We start from the raw sequence: 17,831 nt of genomic DNA on the forward strand, positions 1-17,831 counted from the left end.
ATAAATGATTTGCCAACTGCATAGAAATATCCTGCAGGCTGACACATGCCTCAGATCAGTGCAGCATTTTTGTGAACAGATAATCTCTTCAGTTGCCTTCTTCTGCCATGATATAAAACCATCTTCACTTCCACTTGTGCAGGCTTAGCATGGATTTTATCTAGAAGTGTAAGTCACTTCATATTCTGTCCTAGGAAACCATCTGAAAATTAAAGGGTATCACTGTTGGCCTTTATGCTTGCTGTGCCAATAGCATCTCTAATTAAAATTCAGTAATAGGAAATGTTTGATATTTTAACTTGAAGTCTGATTAGACACGTAGGTGAATGGGAGTTGTCACCCCTTTGTTATGCCCTGCTTATGTGAAAACTTGTTGTTTATACCATTGTATAAAGGAATAAAGAATCTAGAACTGGGTACGTCATTGCTAAATGACCTTTCTAATGTATTTTGGAATCTATTGGAATTAATGGAAATTCTTTCCATGCCTGAGAAAACTTGGGCTCATATGGGCCTGCTGTGAGCTGTGATGTAAACATGCAGACTGCATTTACCAGTGTACAGGTTCTGCATTATTCACAGCCTCTTATCATGGGATTATAATCTATGTTCACAACAATATGTTCTGGAGGTAGCTTTATTGCTACTAATACTAATATTGCTACTATACTAAAATGTCTTTTGAATTTATTTACTTATTTTTTAAATAAGAGGCTTTTGTACAGTTGGTATTTGAAACTTTTTCTTTGCATTTTACTGATTGTTGCCAGTTAATTTCTGGCACTGGATTAAATGGATGGGAAATTTTGTGTGAATACTCCTGTAGCATCTGTTGGGTTTTGGCACAATCTCAAATCTGAAAAAAACTGAAGAAAGTGTCCATTCTCTTTTCATATGCAGCTTCTGTGCATAACTCATTTTCTGGCATGAGTGGCATCTTCCCATCACAGTGTGGGATGCCCAGTGATTTCAGAGAGCCTGGCAGTGAATTTGGGATGGTCAAAAGCTGTCTTTTGCAACCATATGGTGTGGAGTCACATGGGTGCTTGGGCTCCAGGTTTGACTTGTGTTGATAAGCAAGGAGCTTGAGACTTTGGATAGCACTGGGAGCACTGAATTCTCCTTTACCTGGCTGAGAGTTGCATGCGTTTCTCACTTGATGGGTTCTCTAGATAAGCTGCTGCGAGATATGCCTTTTAAAATCCATCTTAAAAAAAAAAAAAAACAACCACCAAACCACAGTAACAAAAACCCACCCAACCCAAGTAAGCCCAACAGCACTTGTACCTACATGGCCTTATGGAATAAGTACTGCATAGCTTCTGCCATAGAAACCCACAATTGTTAAACCACCGCAGTGCCTCTGTGTGAGCATACAGTGAAAGAGGCTGGAATTGTTTCCTTTGTATTCTTGCAGCTGAAAGGCAGTCAGTGATTGTGTTGGGGCCAGAGCCAGGAACAAGGGCTCTTCACCAGTACGTGCTGGTACTGTCACAGGTTCTGTGTGTGAGTATGAAAAAGGACAAACCACAGGATAAGTGAAAGCACTGAATTTTTTATTTGTTTACCTCTAGGTACCATGAGTTTGACATTAATAGGCAAGACCAGTGAATGAGCAGCAGTACATTGCATTCAAACCTGCCTTTTCAGAGCACCAAAAATGGAGCTAGATTTACTTCTTAATCCTACAGTCAGTGCACTAGCCTGGACTTGCTGCATCTTGTACTGTCCCTAATTTAGTAGTACATTGTTATGCAGTTAGGGGGGGGTGTGTGAGGAAAGAGTCATTGTGTAGTACCACTTTTACATCATCATAGGACTACAACATGCACATTCTACTATGTGGCCCAAGCAACAAGAATACACGTAGAACAGTTACGGGTAGAGACAGGTTCATGTTAACACCACCTATGAATTTTTAGAAATCTTTTTGGATGGGTACCTACAGCAGTTCATCAATTTGTGTGGGGACATTACACGCATGCACAAGTGATACAGTGGAAAACATAGCAGGAGAGACAGCAGGACAAAGGATGAAGGTGGAATCTGTGATGGATGCAGTGAAAACAAGACCTTCCTCAGCTTTCTACAGCGAGTCTCTGCTCTGTTAGCGAGGCCTGCTGGGCAACAGTTTTGTTCTCATGGCTGCGGAGTTTTGATACGACTTCTAGGAACGCCATGTTCTGCACTTCCTTTTGGAGAGATTCTGGAAAAGAAATAGTAGAAGAAACAGTGCTTTGTATGAGATGGGCAAGAGAACAGTAAAGCATGGTATGAGACACTTAGGAAAGTGTCAGCACTACCCTGTACCCATTGTATACACATAAGCCTATAAATAGCATCTTTTTATTTACTGTTATGAATTGCTTTTAAGAATAGAAGTCGTCTCTGGGGCCTTGGGCTTGCCCAGACACCACAGATTTCAGCTAGAGATGAAGGATGAATTTTCTGCATAGCAGTTACAAAAATCCACCTGGAATGCCTTTCAAAAAAGATGCTTAAGAAGTTTTTTAATTGAATGTTTTTGTTTGTTTCTTTAAACTATTTTGATGGAATGAACAAGTTTGCCTGAAGGGTTCACTGCGTAGCTCATTTGTTTCAAATCATCTCTGGTTGGTCGTGTGAGAGTGTGAAGAGGATATGTCACCACCTGGTCGCTGGTAGCTGCCCATTTACAGTTCAGTTCTGATCTTGTCACAAGTCATCAGCTAATGTTGTGTGTTATGTATACAGCATTTATGTTTGACTTAAAACTCTGAGACTGTTTCGTGGTTCTCATCCTGGATAGCATTCTTCTTGATGTTAAAAAGGAAAGGTTGGGAACAGTACTCAAAACTGATGCAATTCATTTACTTATTTTATTTTTTAAAGTAGGGAGCTTACTCAAAGCCCTCTGCTCTAGACTTCTCACAGTTAAGAGCCAAAGCAGCTGGTTTTGTTTCATATCCTGTTGAGTGCATTCTAGTGAACTCGCTCAGCAACAAGCACCTACGTGTATTTTTTTTGCTTCCCAGGTACTGCTAGGGGCTTAATCTCTGAGCTTCCCAGAAAGAAACCCAACCAGCTGTTTCAGATCAGCTATGCTATATATGCTATGCATATCTACGGCTTTTCCTTACAGCACACTTGGGCATTTCTTTCCCTTCCTACTTTCTTGTTCACATGTTTTTTTTTTTTCTTGTAGTTATCCCTGTCTTTGTGTGTTGAGAATTCTCATGCTGCTGTGTGCCTGGGACCCAGTATATATTGAGCAGTGTCAGTGAAGCTGTTGGGTGCTTAGGCTGTGTAGGCACTTTCATTCCCCTAAGATATCATCAAGCTTAAGCAGTGTTACTGAACTGCCTTTTAGGAGCTTGCTGTGATTTACAGTTAGCTGATCAGTTGTGCTCTGCACATTTCTGTGACCACTGCACACAAGTCACTGTGCTATCTAGGAATACTCTGCTTTTGCTTATTCCTTAGGTTACACACTTCCATTGTCCATTGCCCTGATTCTTCTCTCTTCTCACCCATTCACTCAGTTGCAACAGCAACTTCAGGTGGCAAAAATCATGTATTTAAGCATGTGTATTTTCTGCTAACGCAGCTGTTGGCAGTATCAAATACTATTCTATAACTAAGGACAGTAACAAGAGTGGACACTGGAGAATTAAGCTTACTAATAATTGAAACAGTACAACCATTTGCTAGCTTTTACTAACTATGGCTACAGAGGTCTGTTTACATGGGAATTTGTAAATGAAAAATATGGAGACTGGGGAAAACGTTAGCAGCAACAGAGATGTGTTATATATTTTCACATGCAAGAGTGGACTTTGCTCTTTGTGATTTCACTTCTCTGATTAAAATCAATTGGTAAACAAAACTTAATACCAGAGTTGCTCAGTTGTTGCTATTATATACTGGCTATTTTTACACGGGTCTATTCATGAGGAAGCAGGGCTGAACATTGGGGCAGTTCTGACGACTTCACAGCTGTGCATTGCAATAATGTGCTCTCTGCTCCCTGGGAGAATGCCAAGATGCCTAACGTCTAGGCTGTGCTTACGTGTGGTGGCGACTGATCTCTGCCACTTGGATAACCCTGGAAAAATAAGGGAAGACTGCTCCCTTATTCTGGTGGAATAGGGAGACAGTTATTTGACTTTAAATAATGCTGTCAGTCAATCTTGCAGGTGACAGGACTTGGAGAAGTGAAAGTGCAAGCGTCAGGCAGAATTTCTGAGGGTGATTATTTTTGTTGTCAGTGCACACAACAATGTCACAGTGAGTAAAAGAAATGTAGCCACTTGAATCCTTATTTGAAGATCAAATTTCCTTGTTATATCCTGCTCCATTCCCTGTATCGTCATGTCCGGCAGTTGCATGTGTTGGAGCACCTCCTGCTCATCATCCAAAACGACCACAAGCAGTTGTGCCTGGAGCATGCTCAGGTTGCCAAGGGAAGAACCCTTCCTAGCAAGGTGAGTGAGGATCCCTCCTCACAGGGAGGGATGTAGTCGCAGGACTACATCTACGTGTTGTACTAAGTTCTTGTTTGTATGTGTCCCTGCAAGTATTTCTTGTCTTTTTTAACTTCCTGCAATTCTTGTAGGAATTTAAGGTCAAGAGGTACCTTGCAAATTTCTCTTCCACCTAATTTTAACTTGAGTAAGTTAAAGAAAAACAACAAAGCAACCATTATATGTCAGTTACATGGAACTTACAGTTAAAGGTGAAAATTAACTTATCTGCATGCTTGTACAGAGAGACCAATACTGTACAGTTTAAAACATCTTTCGTTTTTTTCCTGTCAAACTTCCAGATAGCTCAAATTTCTGGGATCAACCTGCATCCTGCAAAAGCTAGAATCTGATTTCTGTAGTTAATATCCAAAACAGTTAACAGCTTCTTTTTCTTGACCCTATAAATAAAGTGTCACAGTAAATTGAGCCACTCTGTGCACATTCATAGTGAACAGGGAACTAGTGTATTTGCACATGCCCTATGTTTATTCTACAGAAAGGTTAATTATATAAATGTTTTAGGAAAGCAGTCCCTCTCAAATACTCACCAGATCCTATAAGGGCACAGACCAGCACCATGGAGTTGTATTTTATTTCTGGAGCGCTCCTGTCATCTGATAGCAGTCTGTATAGAATCTGAACAAGCTGAGCATTTTCAAGATCCTTTTCAGCAGTGACTGAAATACAAGTGAAAGCTGTGAAACTGGAATTGGTGCTTCGTTTGGTACTTTTGTGTTTTATCCTTCTATGGAAGCATGGATCTTTCATTGTAGTGAAACTGGTGCTGTGGTAGAACATGTTAGATGGCATGGTGATAGGAGTCACAACTCTTGCTATAAAAATGCAAAATAACCTAACTGCTTGAAAAGACAATCACTATGTTCAGTGATAAAATCCAGTCTTAAATATGCAGTGAGCTAATGGAAAATGTGCCTGGCTTTCTAGCTACTTAAGTCAACACTTGCAACGTTTAAACATGGAAGACTTCTACTGCCTGAATTTCCCTTTAGAAAGATTGTCTGAGTTCAGTACAGACAGTGAAATTCTTGACTCCTTGGTAGGAAAACTCAAGGCCTGTTAAGACTGTGAAAGGCTTTGCGAGATCAGAGCATGATTTTTTTTTCCTTTGTAGTTTTCTGGGAAACATACTGAATTCAGGCTTGAAACCTTTAGATGTCTGCAGGATTAGAAGACTCATGTGAATTTATCATTTCCTTTCAGTCAAAAACTCTGATGCATTATTGGCAGTTATTTGGAGGTTGAATGTAGCATTCTGTGGGTACACAATGACAAGAGATGAAATCAAGAACAAAAGTATGCAATACTTGTTTAGTTCATGATATTAATTAATAAGCAAACAAACAGGACAAAGCCCCCACGGGGCATTTGCCCTTCTTTGTTTGGTAATCTGAGTTAGGGGAGATTTAAGTTACTTGTTAGGAGGCAATTCTTTACTCAGAGGGCAGTGAGGCACTGGGACAGGTTGCCCAGAGAAGTTATGGATTCCAACATCCCTGGAGATGTTCAAAGCCAAGGTGGATGGGATCCTGGGCAGTGTGATCTAGTGGTTGGCAGCCCTGCCCATGGCGGGAGGGTGTGGAAGTGGTTATCTTTAAGGTACCTTCCAACCTATGCCATTCTGTGAAGTTGAGGCATGTAATCATCTCTGCTTTCATATGGCAACTTTAGCATCTATTTCTGTGGAATTTAATAGTAGCAATAGACAGATGTTGGGGCCTCATCTACCTCTATATGTATTCTTTAGCTCCCACTGATTAGGTAAGTGAAAGCTTTACTTTGATAAGCCCTTTCAAGAGGGGATTGATCATTTCAGTGTACACAGGCCTCAGTCACATAGTTTCCACTCTAAATTACAATTTTATTAACTATTAGACTTTATCTGAAATCTCATGGAGGTTGTTCTAGAATCTGTGATCACCTATCAGAATAGAGAAGTAGATATAGTATAACCAGTAAACTTCAATTTTCTGCATAAACTTATTTCTTGCCTATTTCTTTGCATGAATTGCCATGTATTTCCATGCAACGAAAAAGGAGATGGAAGCAGCAGCCTGTTCTACGTTGTAAAATAAACTCACAGGACTCTCCCTGTAGGGTTTCTTTTGAGCATAGGCACAGAAGAACACAGGCAGTTAGCTAATGGGATACTCACCTAACTCTAAAGCTGCTATTAGTGCCAGTGCAACGAGAGCTTCGTTTTGCATTATTACATGTTCGCTGGTTGCCATGGTTACTAAATGCTTGATGCCACCGCTCTGTACAATCGTCCTAATTACATCCTAAAATAAATGGCATAGTAATGAAAAAATTCTGCATTACATACAAACAAAGTTTAAACATTTTAAACATTACATATTGCATTTAAACAAAGTTATCGTGGTAAGGATACTGATTGCTTATATGCACATTTAATCGCGTTACATGTAAATATGTGTGTGCATGTGAGCCTACAAATAATCTGCTGTTAACACTGCAATTATAATATAGAGCTTATTAAACCAAGCCAGTCAACCAATTTAAGAGACATATTGCTCTTTTCCAAGTTACCACCCATAACTTCAGTTCTTATGGCAGATGGCCAGTTGCCTAACAGTGAATACCCTTTGCGGTGTTTGAACTTAGCTGGTGTTCAAAGATTATTAATTTTTCCTTTTATGTTGTCATGTTCAGGGCAGCTTATCAAGCCCACCCAAAAAATTTTGTAATTGAAATAAGGAAATATAAGAATAAAGTTTAATAATGTTGGCATCCAGATGTCTTCATCTCTCCATGGACTTTTAATTTCTTCGAGAAGTTCAGAGAGGTGAGATCACAAATATATCTGCTACTTAATAGAAATTATGTACTACAATTTAGAATTAGGTAGGAATATGAATAACATTCTCTTGAAATATTGTAAATTTATGCTTCAAATATGAAGCAGGTTAGGAAAGGACAGTTACGAGGTACTGATAATTTTTTTTCTGAAGCCAGCAATTAAAATGGACTGTTGACTAAGATCTAGGAAATAAAAATGCTGGGTGGGTTAAGTGACTTTAGACAGTTCAAATATATGCAAACAGGATTCTCTTTTCAAGTTAAAAATTTGATCTGCATTACATATGTAACGAAGAGTGAATAAAAATCTCTGGTGTATGCATTTTGATTACCTGTATGCTATCATTAAAAAGCTAGTTTGCACATAAAGCAAATTTTCATCATTATGTGCACAAAAAATACTTGAAAATGGTTTGCTTGGAAGTTGGATAACTTTGCATGCCAAGGGGCAACTGTCCAAGGAAATGTGGTTTGCCTTTTTAATTTATTTTTTATTTGTTTTGTGGATGCAAAGATTTGAAGCAGTAGTTGTTTCTTGAAATAAGAATCCAATTTAAATTTATAAGCTTGTTGAATTTCCATTTAAAGCACATGTCTCTTTGCAATTCCAACCACAAGCCCAGCTCATTAACTGATACGTGTGTTTAGAATAATTTGTTTCAGTGCTTGCATAGACTGTGATGTGACATTCTTTGTGCAAGGAAAAAGACACAATATGATCACAACCTTGAAAACTGAAATACTTATAGATGATCACATTGAAGATACTTGAAGATCCTTGTGGCATAAGTCACAGCCGAATGGCTCAAGAATTTGTCAGTCAGAAAAAAACATTTTTAAATTGTGTCATGTCTGCAAGTATGTAAATATTTCTGTATTTTTACTTACTTGCAAGGATAGTTTTTCTCACTTGTGATTTTTCTGGTGGAAACTCTTTAGTGGCTTTGAGACTTGTTGGAGTACTCTGGGAGCTGCTAATTTCTGTTTGACTTTGTGGGGAATTTTGGCTATCTGCCTTGACATCCAAATTTTAATAACTGTAGTTGAGCATTGCCTTCAAAATGGCAGTGCCAAGCAGGTAAGAGCTGCTAAGTCAGATAAGTCAGGTTTGGGTACTCCTGCAACTTAACAAAGGGAGTATGTACCTGTGAGTTAGAATAGAAGGTCCTAAACCACTGCTGCTTTTCTCAATATTAGCCCAAGTACTATTAAATAAAAAATGATTTCAAATCTAATGTGTGCTATGGAACCAGTTATGTCCACAGTCCAAGCCTAGAGGGCAGTAAATGCACTAAAAAAAACCCCAACCACCTTCTCAGCTGTTTTATTCTACCAAAGAAGTTTCTCCTGTAAATACCTAAACAACGGAATTATCACAGTTGAATTTCTTCGTGAAGTGCCATCTTAATATCTATTTCAAGCCATTAATAGTGTCTCTGCATTTAGGATTAAATTCTGTTTTCTTGTAGGGAGTATTAATAACTTGCATCTGTGCCTTCTTACACCATCTACGCATGGCATTTGTAAGTGATACGAGGGGAAGGTATAGAACTTGGGATGGGAAAACTGGACATAAAATGGAGAGTGAGCTTTAAAAAGACACAGTAGTCTAGAAATCAGTGAAAGTGTTTGTCTCCGTAACCCCTATTGATTTGTTTTTGTAGAGACACTGCAGATTGTTTTTCACTTTGCAAACACCATGGACAAATGAAGAAGTCACTATTGGTCTGAGTTCTCCACATCACGCTGCTTACTTTTAAGCTCAGTTACGATGCAACCTGGGTTTGTATCACCAAACTCAGCCAATGAAGTCAGAGCGTGGAGTAGATTGGTTCTAGGGGAGGTGCATGTGCTCCTTCTAGGGCTCTGTTTCATCTAATGTTCCCCCTGAGCAAGGACTGAAGACTTGGATGTGCTTGGATCTGATAACTTAAGACCTTTTATGTATAAATTGATACACAGGTAATGGGTGAGACAAAACTCATTGGTCGCAGTTTCTCTTAATGTCATACCTTGTACCACGTACAGGCAAGCTTCTGATAGAATTCAGAGAAGAGGATCATTTCTAATGGTCTATTAAAATCTTAAAACTCTGAAATACCATGTGAAAAGAGCAGAGGGACAGCCTATTTCTGGATCTCAGTAATTTGATACATATCTATATAGCAACATCATCATAACTGAATGCAATGACTCTTCATAAGTTATCATTAAGTAGAAAATATGGCACGCTGAATTTCTGCTGGATATAGAGCAAATTCTAACAGGTTGAGACTTAGCTGTATGCACTCTAACAGTGTTCCTTGACTGGCTTCTGTATTTTTTAACCCACATACTTCCAGTGAGTGTTTAAACCTGGTGCTTCAGTCGAACTGGCAGGTCCTGGAGGCTGAGAGGATATGAAATAGGAAATCAACCAACCTAACTCTCAACAAGACTTAGATACCAGAGGCTTTGGCTGCCAACAGCATGAAGTGCAGAGGTAACTCTTCGTTCTTACAAGCTGAGCTTTTTCACCACTAACTTACTTTAGATTTGCTGTGTCGTATAAGTGCAGAAAGTAGTCTGTTTGATTCTCCCATCACACCTGCGTGATCCTTTGCTTCACACCACTCCACCAATCGTTCCACCAGTTTTGCATTTTTTCCCAGTTGTTCAGCTGCTTCTGCTACATATTTCCGGAGCCAACAACACAACAGAGAAGCTGTCATTTTTTAAGCAAGTGCTAGAAAAATAAGCTGAAAGTTACTTACTAGAAGGAGTTTGAGTAGAAATTTGCCAGCTTGTACTGTGTGAAAAATCTAGGTTGCATGGAAGCAATTAAAGCCAGTCAAAATGGAGACAAATATCAGTAATACTCAGACCCAGTTCCCAACTTTTTGTTTGAACTTTATGCATTGACTAACAGCAAAGAAAATACAGGTAATGTCCCAATCCCAGTTGAACTAGTTAAAAAATTTAAAAGACCACTGTCATCAATTAAATTTTGTAGATGATAGGTTGCATAAGTTTCTTCAATGAATTTCTACTCATAGAAATAGAATAGCTAATAGCTGTGGTAAACTACAATATTCTGAGCTTCCTTTTTATTTCCTTTTTTTTCCCCAGGAATCTGCTGTACAAGGTTGAAAACATTTTGGTGATTTATTTCATTAATAACTTAACAGATATTAATTTCAAAAATACACATTCTAGGTACAGAATAAGCTGCAGAACTGAAAGGTGTTTGGTCATTTTGAAATTGCAATTTATCATTGAGCAAGTGCATTAGTATGTTCCAAGAAGCTCAGTACAGCTAGAAAATGCAGCAAGTGAACAGCAAAACTGGAGTGGTAGCTTACAACTCCCACACCTCAGTGCATTCTCACATTGTGACAGTGTAGGAGCGGTTTGAAATAAGAAAGTAAATAAGCATTTGACATCTATTCTGAGGGTCCCTGGTAGTCAGTTTGGGAGTTCTGGGTGGAAAAAAATCAACCCACATTTTTCTCTGCCTTTGTAGATGTATTTATTCCAAAATTTGAGGAATAAAATTAAACAAACAAAAACCCAATGCTTTTCTTGTGTAAGTTCTAGCAGTGTATCACAGACTGAACCTAAGTGAATCACTTAACATAGAGAACAGTTTATTTTTACCTTGTGCATCTATTAACATTCGTAATGTTCCCAGCAGCTTGAACTGAACAGGGGGCATCTCCGATCTGAGAAATTTCAATACTGCTTCTGCAACACCAGCTGATAGCATCTTAGCCTTATTTACAACTGCATGAATAAAGAACAGGAATGATCTCGAGAACATTTTTGGAAGATGCAGTTTATTTCCAAGACAATCTTGGTGCAGTTTTTCAGACAGTTTGAAAAATAGCTTGTGAACACAGACTTCAGGAACACGAGTGTGTGCTGACAATGCTGTGTAGTACAAAAATGTTGTGGTTGCTGAGACACACGTGCAAAATGAAGTGCCTAATCCCAGCATGCACTTATAACCTCCAGTGTTCACTGTAAACATGGAAACCAGACTTCCCCACCACAGCTTAGGAAAGGAGTCCTCCACAAAATGAACCAAGCAGAAGCCCAGGCCAGTACTTACCTGCACCCCAAAATATGGGGAAACTTCTCTGAGTCCCAACAACACTTTTCTCTTTCATGTAGGGAAGGGAACTAAAGCATCCAATTAGCAGAGTGACCTCTTCCCACTTGTAATATTCGATGCAAGCAACACTGTGGCCTGCCCGAGCTCTCCTTCATCCTTTCCACTAGTCTAAGTTCTCTGCTTCCATGGAGCTCCCTGAAATCTATGTAAGGTGTAAACTTGATCCAATATCATAGTTAAAAAATGTTTATTTCTTTTCAGAGTAGCATTTAACAAGCAGTTCATCACTGGGGCCGTTTACTCCTTACTCATTTTTCTATATTGATGTTCATTAAGTCCTGTGTAGGCCTCTGGCTGACATTCCTGAGCACAGGCTGCAGGGAAGCTTTCGAACTGATGCAAGCTAACAGAATTACCTAAGCAAGGTAAGCAAATGGTGTAGCACAAAAGCTGCATGGGTTTAATATGTATGCACAATCATTTTTAGAAAGTTACTGTTTGTCAAAACTGAAAATAGTAAAATAAGGTTAAATGGATGAAAGAATTATTTTGTGGCTTTGTATTAGAAAGCATACACAAGTACTGTAGGTTTGTTTGGGTTTTATGTGCACATACTCTGCCTCTTATGTTTGCATAATCAAAAGTCACAAATGAAGTTATTAGAAATGAAAAAATTAGCATTCAGTCCATTGCCTCCAAACAGTAACTAATAGAACAGACCGGCTATTCTAACAGCTCACCTCCAGCTCTACCTTCTGAATAGGCAAAGCTTTAGGAAGTTAGAGGGGGATGCAGTGTTTCAATATATTCCTCACTGTTGTCTGGTGGGGACCTTGGGCTGTGAAAGAGAACTCAAATGAAATAAAAACAAACAAAAAGCAGCGCTCTGCCTTCCTGAAGCCTTGGCTCCCTGCCCTTTCCTTGGTGGGGGATGAGACTGTGGATTCAAAGTGTCAAAGGATGGCTGATAGATCTGTGATATACTTAAAAATGCAAGTTGCTATCACTGTGCAAAAGCTACAAAGGCGAGAGAGGAGAATTTCTCCTTGGATAGGTAGCAGTGCAAAGGAAGGCTTACCAGGAATAGCCAGGTTTCTGAGCGCGCTCAGAGCTGCATGTTGCACAGTTACGTTTCCATCTTCCACATGTCTGTCTAGCAGATCCATCAGCTTTTGAACTATGCCATTATCCACCATATGGATACAGTTTCCGTCTGTGCAAGATGAGACAAGTCACTTGTGAATGAAAGATTTTGAATGCTTTTTAAGAACAGAAGTTTCAGTTCCCTGCTCCTTTCCCGATGTTGGAGTGCTTGACCACCACTGTCAATGGGATTTGTGATGCTCATGATAAATCTAGAACAGTGATAGAAGAACTGCAGAAAGCAGAAATTCCCTACACGTCTATTACAAATGTGAATTTTTTTAATAATTTTTTTTTAAATAGATGTAATGCTTTTCAGGCTAGTGAAATATGAAATTACTGATGTTGCTATACAGTTTGCTACCAGCTTTAGCAGAGTGTACACCTTTTCTTTGTATCTGTACAGATGTAGCATGATAGAAGGGCACAGTTAAACACAAATAAGATACTATGGACTATTCTTACCATTTCTGGCAAAATTTGCAATAGCCAATGCTCCTGCAAGTTGTAGCTGATGGCTGTTGGAAGGAATCCATGAAAGTACTCTCTGGAACACACTGCCTTTTCCTCCTTCAAATAACTTTTGCATGGATTCATCTAGGATAAAAAGCAGACAGTCAGCAAGCCAAAGAAATGTTAGGGAAAATTATTTTCTTTATATTTGTCAAGCTCTACCACCTTTGCTGCAATCAGCCCAGTTCTGAATTCGATGACAAATGAAATCTAACGTAACCTACTAAATGTTAAATGCCAGGTCCTTTAGGTTATTTGAAAATTATCTAATAAGTAGTAACATTCAGCAGCCAAATGACAGACGTGTCTGCTGTTGCTTTGCAGAAGTGACACACTGTACTTACCTCCAAGCAGTAACAAAACCATAAGATCAGAAGCTGTTTTAAGCTCTGCAACATCATCCTCTTTGTCACTGTCGACAGTCTTCTGGACAATCTCAAGTAAGCACTCTACCAAGCCTGCTTCAACCAGCTGCAGTTTAATGACATCTGTGAAGTAGCACGTATAGGAGGAGTCAACATTATAATTTAAAATACACTCATTGTACCTACGTGCTGGACAGCCAAAACTAGAAGCAACGTCAAGTATTTCACTGACAACTTGTGTAGCTAAAATCACACTTTTTTTAAAAATGTGCATTCTTAGGGTCAACTTCCATCATAATTCAACTAGCAGGTGTGCACCCCAGCTCTGGACTGTCCTTAGGCCACATTATCCACTGTGAAGCAGTGTGGAGTTGCTCTTCTCAAAAATGAGCATATTTCTTTGCAGAAATGATCTGGCATCTTGGTCCTCACACAGCACATTCACACGAGTCATGCTGTGCTTGGGCTCTCCAAAGAATTTGGACTGAGTTGCAGAACAAAGCTAGGAGTGCATCTTCTGTTTTGTGTACAGAAGAGCCACTGACTTCAATGAGCTGTGCAAGTGAAAAATACAGATTTTCTAAAAATGACACTTCAGAGCAAGTAATGACACATTTTTTTCAATTGAGCCAAGACTTCGGTCGCTTTTCCAAGGACTTCAGGAGTACAGAAACGCCAAATCCAGCAGGCTGGGTTGGGAGAGAAATTTGTTGTGACCAAAAAAAAGCTGGAAACTGCTAAAGCAAGCTCATTCCTTAGTTACTAGAAACGAGGCTCAACAAAAAAGGTGATGAATGGGTTGTTTAGGTAGCAATATAGGATTTGGAAGCAATAATTTTTCTGTCTCTAGAACGCAATATTTAATGCTTTTTTTTCCTGTGAGTTTAGAGCTGGATATCTCCTTCTTTATATACATGAATTCCCTTCCTGTTAAGTTAGAATGGCAAATCACCTGATGCTGTGCCACCTCTTTTTATTATGTGAAAGTGATACCATTAGTTTTGCATCCCAACTTCAGAGAGCACAGTCTCGAAGGTCTGCAGAAGTGTAAATAATAGCCATTTGTATGGACGTTTTCTGCATGAGATGGCGTAAGGAGCTTAGCTCAAGTTAAAATATTTTTAAAGACCAAAGCTGCAAAAGTAATTTTTTCATACAATTTACAAGCAACAGTTGGGTGAGGAAAAATGTCCCATCTCTCTGTTGAAGGATGTGCCTGATTCTGTCCATTTACTGCTGTTGCTCAACTTTGTGCCTGAGTGAAATTGTTTCTCCCAGAGCAGCTGACCTTCTCGTGGACTCTTTTACAGAATGCAAAATATTCAACTGGGATATTTTTAAATAAGCACTTCTGTACTGAGGTACTTAAACAAACAAACAAACAAAAAAACACCAACAATCCAGTTATAAGATAACTGGGTGCTGTGACTTGAAGTAGAAGTTGCTACATCTGTGTCCTTAAAAAAGCAGAACAAAAATGCCTGAACAGTAACACCCCTCCACCACCCAAACAAACAAACAAGACAACCCTCCTCAATTTACTCTGTCAATAGTTCAACTAGATATTTTTGCATAATGGCTGGTTGTCAGTGATCTATAATCAAAAGCACCTAACAACACTAGCACAGTGGTCTCATGATCATTTAGGTATGCCTTGGCTTCACAGTGGAAGAGTTCAGTTGAGTGCCTCACAGTGCAAGCAGCTGAGTTAGATTCAGCAACAGTAGACCTATCAAAGTTTACTGTGACTGTAAAACAGATAAAAATTAAGCATTTGAAATGAAATATGTTGGTGTCACAGAATGTTAGAGTAATTCTGTGTCAGTCTCCAAGGTTGGAACTTCTTAGAGCTGCTTCTAGTAATTATATAATAAATGAATGTATTTTGGCAAAATGTACCTTTTCAGAACTGAAAAAAGAAATCCTGTTTTACATATAACTTGCAATAAAAGACAAAGGACCTGCCAAAAATAGACATTATCATATCGTTAAATTGAAGTCAAAATGTGTCTTGATTTATACTGAGAAGAGTAGGATGGAACTTAAATCTTCTGAGTCTACAATTATCTTCTAAGAATATTTCAGCAAGTTCTAATGCTGAGGTGATGAAGATGTATAGAGCCATCAAATACTGTCCTATCTTTCATACCCTGAGCTGCTTTCCAAATCAGCTCCACAGGTTAAATGATGTTTTGCTTTCCCTAAAGGGCAGATATAAGGTTATACAAACCACTGTGAGTCTTTTCAGAGGAACGTGCTGGAGGGGTGGTCCTGCATGTGTCACTGTCATTCACTGCTCAAGCCAGACTATAAACTTCAGTCCCCTGAGGCTGATGATAATATATTTCATCAAACACCAAACTCAGTGTAAATGATTTCCCAATGAAAAGTAAGCAGAGAATGTCCTCTTATATCTGCAATTAACATGTCCCTTGCAAAAAATATTTCCATAGGAAATTAAGCTGTTGGGGGGAGGGGAGTTCTGACATACCAGTAAATGATGTAGTGACTGATTTATTATGTATATATAATAATATCTATTATTTATTTTTATATAATATATAATATAATATACAATTCAAATATATAATATTTATATATGTCAGTCACTACATCATTATATATATATTGTATTATAATATATAATATTATATATTGGTGCTGCAACGGACTATGAATGCTTCAGCCAACGGTTGTGCCTATTTTGTTGCTCCTTAGGACTTACAGAGTCGTGACAGCCTCTCATGAGCTTTCAGGGGGAAATGGAGCTCTCTGTATTTCACAGAGAAACCTGCTGGCTACTTCAGAGAAGTAATAATCAATAGTAAGCTCCACTGATTTTAAAATGCAACTTGTAAAGCAAATAGATCGTGCTCATAGGATAAGAATACAATGCTGAAGGGAGAGTAACAGTCGTAGAACAACTCTGATGAGCATCTCTGATATTCACAGTGTTCTGTAGATAAATGCTCTAAATTCTTCTATAAGAAAGAAAGAAAATCTGCTTTTGATGTTTCCACTACAGGTAGGAGGAAATAAAATATAACATACAGAATGAATCAGAGGTGGAATCAGTATCAGCAATTTGTAGGCCCCTGTCATGTGCTCAGACAGTTAAAATATTCACTTCAGCTGAAACTGTCATCACACAGATCAACCCTGAGGACTGCTAAACAGGGTTAGTCCCTGAGAGAGACAAACATATCCATTCCATTCCTTTTTTTTTTTTGAATTACAAATACTGTAAGATACAAAAGATCAAATGCTCACCGTTTTCTGCTAGGGGAGCCAAAACTTCAAAGATCATCTCTTTTTTATCATGCTCTACTTGCTTCTTGAACAGTTTCACAAGCTCTTCAGCAATGTTTGTGTAGGCAAACTGCTCTTTGCTTGACTCTGCAAAGCAAAAGTTCCATATCAAGTAAACAAACCAAATCAAAAGCTAGGATGATTTTTTTTTTTCTCTTTTTACCAGGTTTACTCAGTGAGATGACTAATAGTGCACTTCAGAGGCAAGAACAATAGACTTGTGTTTGTCACAAAAAGGAAAGAAATAGTCTAATGCTTTAAAGCAGATGTATTGCCTTCAATTATGAATAAGGCTGTTCAAAAAGATCTATGTACATGATCAAGGCTGTTGGGGCTGTTTCTGCCCAAGAGAATGTAAAGGTAGCTATAGAAACAGTAACGTTACAAAAATAAAGATGGTATTTTATTATCCCCACCTTAAGAGGAAGACTAACAGATCATATACTGTATTTTCCCTAGGAGAGATAAGAGTCATACTAAAAGTTTTAGTGTTTACATGGTCTTGTGACAGTGACCTTTCCTTTAAAATCTGTGCATGGCTGTTGCAAGGCTGTTTCATACTGCACAGATAGCATAACATAGCTTTACAACTAGGCAAGGTGGCCACAAGGAGATTATTCATCGGATTGTGGTTTTTTATGTTGTGGATTCAATAGAAGCATCTGATTCTATTGCCTATATCTGATTCCTTCTAATTGGCAGTTTTACAAGGGATGCAGATGGTGGGAATGGTGTTCTGTCTTCTCCAGTTGCCACCTCCTGAGGGCCATCTGTAATTAAATCTTCCAGCACCTTTGCTAATGCTCTAGTGGATGGTTAGAGATTATTTTAATGTAGAATTGATCGAGGACTGGGAAAAACCATAAACCTAACCTCTTTTGTGCACATCCCATTGCTGCTTTTTCAATATATATGATTACACTGCATATTCTAAGTGGATTTTTGACCTTTCTGGTATTTGAAAAGCACCACCACTCTCTCAATGTGGGTTGTTTTTTTTTTTTTTTTTTTTTTTTTTTACTTTGACATAGTTTCATATAATGCTTCCCATGGGATCTCTAGAAT

General features: G+C 38.6%; 1 protein-coding gene across 7 annotated transcripts in view; it reads right to left on the reverse strand.

Moving 5' to 3' along the window:
• Positions 1-1,535: 1,535 nt before the first annotated feature.
• The window catches only part of RAP1GDS1 (Rap1 GTPase-GDP dissociation stimulator 1), an 86,326-nt gene continuing 70,030 nt past the window's right edge, over positions 1,536-17,831 (reverse strand). For all 7 annotated transcript variants that reach the window (XM_052682126.1, XM_052682125.1, XM_052682124.1 and 4 more), the window contains 9 exons: positions 16,728-16,853; positions 13,437-13,580; positions 13,045-13,176; positions 12,515-12,649; positions 10,980-11,105; positions 9,872-10,011; positions 6,679-6,805; positions 5,054-5,182; positions 1,536-2,206 (listed from right to left, as the gene is read on the reverse strand). In XM_052682126.1, coding sequence (XP_052538086.1) covers positions 2,079-2,206; positions 5,054-5,182; positions 6,679-6,805; positions 9,872-10,011; positions 10,980-11,105; positions 12,515-12,649; positions 13,045-13,176; positions 13,437-13,580; positions 16,728-16,853 — 1,187 coding nt within the window. In that variant the 3' untranslated portion in view covers positions 1,536-2,078. The remainder of the gene's footprint in view (positions 2,207-5,053; positions 5,183-6,678; positions 6,806-9,871; positions 10,012-10,979; positions 11,106-12,514; positions 12,650-13,044; positions 13,177-13,436; positions 13,581-16,727; positions 16,854-17,831) is intronic.

The sequence above is a fragment of the Tympanuchus pallidicinctus genome, unplaced genomic scaffold (genome assembly GCF_026119805.1).
Source record: "Tympanuchus pallidicinctus isolate F22 unplaced genomic scaffold, pur_lepc_1.0 scaffold2, whole genome shotgun sequence".
Taxonomy (NCBI): Eukaryota; Metazoa; Chordata; class Aves; order Galliformes; family Phasianidae; genus Tympanuchus; species Tympanuchus pallidicinctus.